The sequence below is a fragment of the Xiphophorus couchianus genome, chromosome 8 (genome assembly GCF_001444195.1).
Source record: "Xiphophorus couchianus chromosome 8, X_couchianus-1.0, whole genome shotgun sequence".
Taxonomy (NCBI): Eukaryota; Metazoa; Chordata; class Actinopteri; order Cyprinodontiformes; family Poeciliidae; genus Xiphophorus; species Xiphophorus couchianus.
Genome location: NC_040235.1, coordinates 11,107,255 through 11,113,903, shown reverse-complemented (window position 1 = coordinate 11,113,903; position 6,649 = coordinate 11,107,255). Strand labels below are relative to the sequence as shown.

Here is a 6,649-nt window from a genome sequence, read left to right as displayed (position 1 = left end):
TCATTTGATAATGAGCAGATGTTTTTAGACTTCTAAGGAAGAAGTGAGCCTGATTCAACTTGGAAACTGTTTGTCATGCAAGACGTTTTTAACACTCCCTATATTATTGTATAATTCTTTTATGGATTTCATTACTTTCATCCTTATATTGACTTGTCAGTAAGATTTTAAACGTCTGATCAAGGCTTCACAACAAAGCTTAATCATACAAGTTCCTAAACTTTAGATGATCTGTTCTAATTTCCAAACTTGGATTTCTTCTGGATTCTACAAATCATGAGCTATACATAAACTAAGATTTAAAAAATGTAAATAGCATATGCCTTCTCTCTTTTTTTTATTCTTTCTTATTTTAGCTTGTATCCCCATGTTTTAGTTGTCGCTTGCTGAGTTGCTAATTTTGCAGTTTTTGTAACTCAGTATCAACTATTTTCAGTTGACACAAATGAACTTGATTGATTGATAGCTATATCGATGCAAACATTCATTGACTAATCCTACAGCAGACCTGTATTTAGAGATGGGGTTGCTTCTTTCTTAATATTGCCCTATTGTTTCAAAACAAAAGGTTTGCTTAAGAAGCATGTACCGTGCAGCTTAATAATTCCATTTAAAGTCCACATGACCTTCAGCACTACACCGTTGACGTTAGTGCGTTTAAAGGTCCAATGATTAGGTGTCAGGTTGGAGAATAGGATTGGGTCACAGACTTATTTACCTGCTTATATGTTAACATGTTATAGCTTGAAAAACACCAGCGTACTACTGGTGACTGTGCTCTGTTTATAGAAGGTCCTGCTATACAAACTGTTGGTTCACTGTGGTGGTTTACTGTGAAGAGCAAATGTCAATAAGGATAACAAGAGATAGGTTTTCAAAGTTATATTAAAATAAAATTTCAATTTAATAGAATATTTATTATGGCTTAGTATTTGTTTTTAATGAGTCTTTAATAAAGATGTGTTAGTGACCAAAGTTTTTGACCATGAAAACACCCAGACTTTGGCCTTTCTAGCCAGTCAGCGGAAACCCTGTTGGAAGTGGTGTCTGTGAATTGGCAGGAGCCTCTTCTGTCTGTTTGCAGCATTGGAACTGAGGCTCTGCTTCAGGCCAGGGAGAACTACACCAGGGCGAGAGGGTCTGGGGAAAGATAAGTAGATTTGACTTAACGGATACATTTTGTTAGACAAAAAATACTCTTTATTTCTGCTTGAAATCCTATTTTTTGGTAGTCTGAAAACCTGAAAACAAAGACATAACTGTGTTTTTTATAGCTACAAATTTATTTATTTATTTATTTTAGAAATAAATAAATAAGACATTGTATTTTGCTATTTGGGCATCACCCCAGACCTAAACTTCGCAGAACCACTGGAAGACAAATCAGTACATACACTGTTGTTGGAACTGGGCGAGGACCAAGTTTGGGAAATGTCTTCTCTTCTCCAGGTTTGCTGCAACATGCAAAAAAGGTCAAATTAGCAGAAAGATTAAAGTATATTCAGATCTGATTCTATGGTACAAATAAAGCAGATGTTTATGTCTCCTTACTATGGTTTGTCAGCAAGATAGGCTTTGCTCAAAATTTGGTGTTCCCGGGTGATTTTTTTGCTCAGAATTATGTCACTAAGCAGCGTCTTCAGACGTGCAATCTATGCAGCAGACATAGATACATTCAAGTTAGTTTTTCCTAAATAAATATAGCAAGGGTCCTAAAAGGGTATCGTCAAGTACATATTTACAAAAGTTTCAGGCACGTAAAGGGATGCTTTACAGCATCCAATAATGTGTACTTACTTCCTGAGTCTGTAAACTGTTAACATTGAACAGCTGTTGGATGATGGCCTCACACTCCTGCATTGTTGAAGGGTGTACCATATCGGGTGGAGTGCTGTCGATTCTTACAGGCTCTAAAACGGTCTTTCGCAGCCCTGTTAATTCTCCGCCATGGTTTAGTCGTACAGATCGCGGACTTTCACTTACCTCCCTAAGAAGAGTAAAATATTGTAAATGAAAACCAACATGAAAAATGACAGTTTTGGTTGTGTATGTTAAATACCAAAATCCACAGATTTAAACATTTTTTTTAAGACTGCCAAACATATTTGTTTATAATAACTCATATAGAGTAGAGTATGATATCCAGAGTTCTCTGTGTAATTACACAACTCCAGGCTTAGTCTAACGGAGGACATATTTTCCACTTTTTGTCACCTTATCGCCATTATCCACATGTGAATAATGTGCGATATTTGATGAAGATACACCTGGCTAAGTGATTGTGTTTTGCTATGTTTTTCTCCTACAAACTCATTGACGGAATTGTTGCTGCCACTCCAGTTGTGTTCTCACCTTGTTTTTGTTTCGAATAAAAAATTACTCCTGACTCAGAGATTCTGTGTTTAGCACTGTCTCTTTTCTGGACAGAGCCATTCACAAAGTTATGCTGTCATTATGGAGTTTTACTGCCGCAGAGATACAGGTGACATGGGGGATTCTGTTTAGCCGTATCTTGAAATAAATATGAATATGAAATAAATTGGAGCCTAATTGACTGGTTATATGTAATTGGATACAAACTGTCTGTATGTCTTATTGACATTAAAAACATTAAACTTTCTTTTTATGTGTTCAGGAAGTAAATAATTATTGAGATTTTCCTGATAGGTTCTATGTGCAAATGAATTATGTCCTAAAGTCAATAAGCATTTATGTGTGACTGTAGAAGTCACTGTATTGCACTGATGTCAAAAACAGCCAAGAAAACGTGAACATATTGTCAAAACAAAATAGCACTCCACACTGTTTTCACATAGTATATTTGCATCTTGCTCTGGGCTCTGCTACTAATATGCAAATAATTCCCAGGTAAAAACAAAACAGTGAGCTCCTTTAGTTAAAAATTTAGAAGCCATGTATGACTGCTAAAAACTCATTTTTATTTGGGTGTAATAAAACAACCAGCAGCCCTGCCTCTTTTGCATACCCATGTTTAAATTGACCACATCTGCAGTCTGGATCTCATTTTTAATACAGGATACAGTTTAAGTTCAACTACATGATGGTTGGACACAACTTCACCTTACAGCTTGGTCTTGAAACATTGTGTCTTCGAGCAGCTCCTCCACGGAGAGTCCAGAGTGGGCGCCTTGACAGGGAGATCTTGCATTTCGGTTGAACATTACTCCTACAAAAACAATGACTAAGCTTAAGCAATCTTTCTAAAGGCTATCTGGTTTACGGACGTTTACCTAAAGAAATTAATAACTACAAAGACAAAGGTTTTAGATCAAGGACGTCTGGCTTCTTTGCAAATCAAGAATCACTAATCCTGTGGAGTTTTAGTGATTCAAGAATCTAAAGTGACCCTAAAGGTACTCATACACCCAAGCTTTTTAATATTCTGTCATGCTACAACCAAAATCATCAGTGTTGTTTATTGAACTTTAACAAGATAGACCTACACAAATTAATGTATAATTGTGAAGTGGGAAGAAAATCATACATGGTTTTTTGAAGGTTTTTAGAAATATATGTCTAAACAGTTTGGCGTGTGTTTTTTTTTTTCCAGACCCCTTCGATACCTCTAAAAAAATATCATGTTTACCCACCAGACTTCAAAAATGTGCATGGAAAATCTGCATAGCTACCCAGAGATGTCCCCTTAAACTGACAGGTTGGGCAGGTTGATCATTACTAGAAGAAGCAGCCAAGAGGTCTAAAGGAACTCTGATGAGGATTCAAGGTCTACAGCTCAAATGAATCCTTTGATGGGACGATATTGTAATAAACTCTCCAATTTAATTCTTTATAGAATAGTAGTGAAAAGAAAGCATAAATCTCGTTTTCAGTTTGCCACAAGCCATGTGGCGAACACAGCAAAGATGTTGAAGACACGTCTGGTGCATTCATTCATCAACCTAAAAGCACAATTCCAAAATATGGCGGTGAAAGCATCATAGGGGTAGTTTTCTTAAGCATGCACAGGTAAAATGGATGAAGCCAAGTACATTGGAATACTGAAAGAAAGCCTGATTGTTGCTGCATAAGACTTAAGGCTGAAGCAGAAGTAAAATAGCAGGACAACAAGCCTAAGCATAAGCCAGAGCTAGACTGCTATTGTTTTAGTCACATGTTACAATGGCCCAATCAAAGTCCAGCTCTAAATCTACTTAAAAACACAGGCTAACTCCATCCAGTCTGACTAAAATAGCTTTCAGTTCCAAGAGGCATAAGATTGGTAAAAATGTACCCCAAAAGACTCGGAACAGCAATTTTAGTTAAATGTAGCTCTAAAAAGTATTAACTCATACAAATGAAGGCCACACTTATCAGATAATTACTTTGTTTATTGTTCTACCTAATAAAATCTGAATACACCGAATTTTGTGGTTGTAACATGACGATATGGGAAAAAAGTTTCAGGGAGATGAGTAAGGTTAAAGTAACTTAAAATGTAACAAAACTGCCACTGAAGGTGCAATAGAAACAATAATAAATCAGGATTGCATCTTTTACCTTTTTTGCCTGCTTTGTTTGAGTCCATAGTCAATCTATACTTCAGCTCTGCAACAGCCATAAAAGAAAACAGTTAGTGTCAATAGTTTGCACTGAGGGAGAGCCACTGCATAAGATCGGGGTGCAAAAATTGGCTACCAATGTGCCCAGATTGAGTGTTTTTCTCATCAGTACTTTATCATGGGGACAGTCAGGTCTCTGGCTTGAATCCATTACACTCTGAATCATCAAATCCAACCCTTGTAGATGGAAAATAATGATGTACAGAATGTGGCTGATTTGTTTGGCATCAGGTAAGTGAAGCTGGCCGATTCATTAATGAATGTCAAAACCCTGCTGATTACCCACTGAGAATGATTCAATTCTATGTAGCCATCTTTAATGAAACAGCCAAATGGGGAAAAATTAGAAATAACACTTTCAGACTAACATTTACCACAATGCACGTTGTTTTTTGGGGTTTTTTTTCATTGGTCTGGGGTTTTTTAAAAGTACATGCATTTGCAACATTATGGACAAGCCCAGGCTACTTTTATAGCAATATTTGTTGTATAGAGAAAAGAAAATTATTATTATATGTGATTGGGATACATTCTAAGGAAAAAAAATGTCTAGAAAAACCACCTTTATTCTCCCTTTTGAGAAATTCCATTTCTGCATGAAGCTTCTCGAGAGTTTCCGTTTGTTGTTGTTGCAGATATTGGACGTTCTTCTGGAGGGATATGATTCGGGGATCCACGGCGCTCAATTTGTCCGTCTGTGGCGCTTTCCCTCTGACAATCAGAGAAAGAGCAGGCACCGGGTATCCCGGTGGGCGACGTGGTGGAGGATTTGCTTTCCTGTTGAATTCAAATCTGGTCCTGAATGTCGATTGATATATCGGTGGGAGGTCATTACCGTGCATATTTTTTCCTTTTTCAGCAGCATTCAGTGGAACTAGTTGGCGTCTTTTCTACACGGTTTAGCTGGCAGCTCTTTTCCACATCCTGTTAAAGTTCAGCTTAACCCACATTGTTGTATTACAACAACCAATTAGACAGCACAGAAGCAGAAAACGGCTTAGTGAGCCTCCCGGGTTTCTTTGGCTCTTATTTGACTTGCGTTGCACTCAAACTGCAAGTGCAAAGAGAAAAACAACGTTGTCATGACGACCCGAAGCAAGCTGCAGAAATGGCTCGCCTTCTTCTTTGGGGAAAGCTTGGGGTTGTATTCCTCCCCCTTGTGGTGGCTGAAGAATATAGCAGCTTCACACAAGCAACAAAGAGCTCATGTATTTTCTGTACGATTAAAAAGTAACAGTTGGATTCCTAATTGTTCTCGTTTACAAGCAGGGTTGGGTGATATAATATATTTTTTTAAAATCTATATTATTATTATATTATAGTTTTTTATTTTTATCATTAATTTCAACTAAAAAGTGAAACTCTATAGGTTCACAAAACAGAGTGGTGCATTTTAAAAGCCTTTTCAAATTAGTTTGAGAATTATGTTATACAGCAAATGAAAACCAAAAATTAAGTTACTATTAAATTTGAGTTATACACATTCACAAAAAAATAAAACTTTGAAAGAGAGAAGCCAGCTTATTGAAAAGTAGGTTTATGTACTGCTTGGTAAATGTATTCAACAGCCAGCCAGGGCTCCTTTTGCATGAATTACATCAGCTTGTGGTTTTGATGTTAAGACAAGAAAATAAACCAACTCTAATAGCATTTTCCTTTCAACTAAAACAAAAACACAACATCCTGAAGAAATGTCCTTTCACTTTAATCATGACGAAGCTCCCCAAACAGTAAAGATGACATTACCAGCAGGGGTACAGAAGATAGTGCGTCTATTATGGATATGAAAACATTAAAACTGCTTTTGCAACAGCAAGAGAGAGAATGTGGAAGATCAAGCAAAAAAGCTTAATAGTCTTTGGGAATGTTCGGGTGGCCCATCATCTCCCCAGAGTTGAATATACAATAACTTATATGTCGTGAACGACATATAAAAGGCAACACAGAATTAGTCAAGGGAAAAACATAAAATGGAAACATCCTGGTATGTTAGAAATATGTAAAAGAAACAAATTGAAATAAAACTGACATGATGGCTATGATCAAAGGGCATTGTTTTCACTAATCAG

At 36.7% G+C, this 6,649-nt stretch overlaps 1 protein-coding gene across 1 annotated transcript; it reads right to left on the bottom strand.

Annotated features, from left to right (window-relative positions):
- Window positions 1-931: 931 nt before the first annotated feature.
- Window positions 932-5,680, bottom strand: ccdc74b (coiled-coil domain containing 74B). Its single transcript, XM_028024908.1, has 7 exons — window positions 5,143-5,680; window positions 4,519-4,566; window positions 3,082-3,187; window positions 1,798-1,987; window positions 1,552-1,652; window positions 1,395-1,454; window positions 932-1,140 (listed from the first exon to the last, which is right to left on the bottom strand). Exons 1-7 carry the CDS (start codon window positions 5,420-5,422, stop codon window positions 1,020-1,022), a joined length of 906 nt encoding a protein of 301 aa, XP_027880709.1. The 5' UTR covers window positions 5,423-5,680; the 3' UTR covers window positions 932-1,019.
- Window positions 5,681-6,649: the final 969 nt, after the last annotated feature.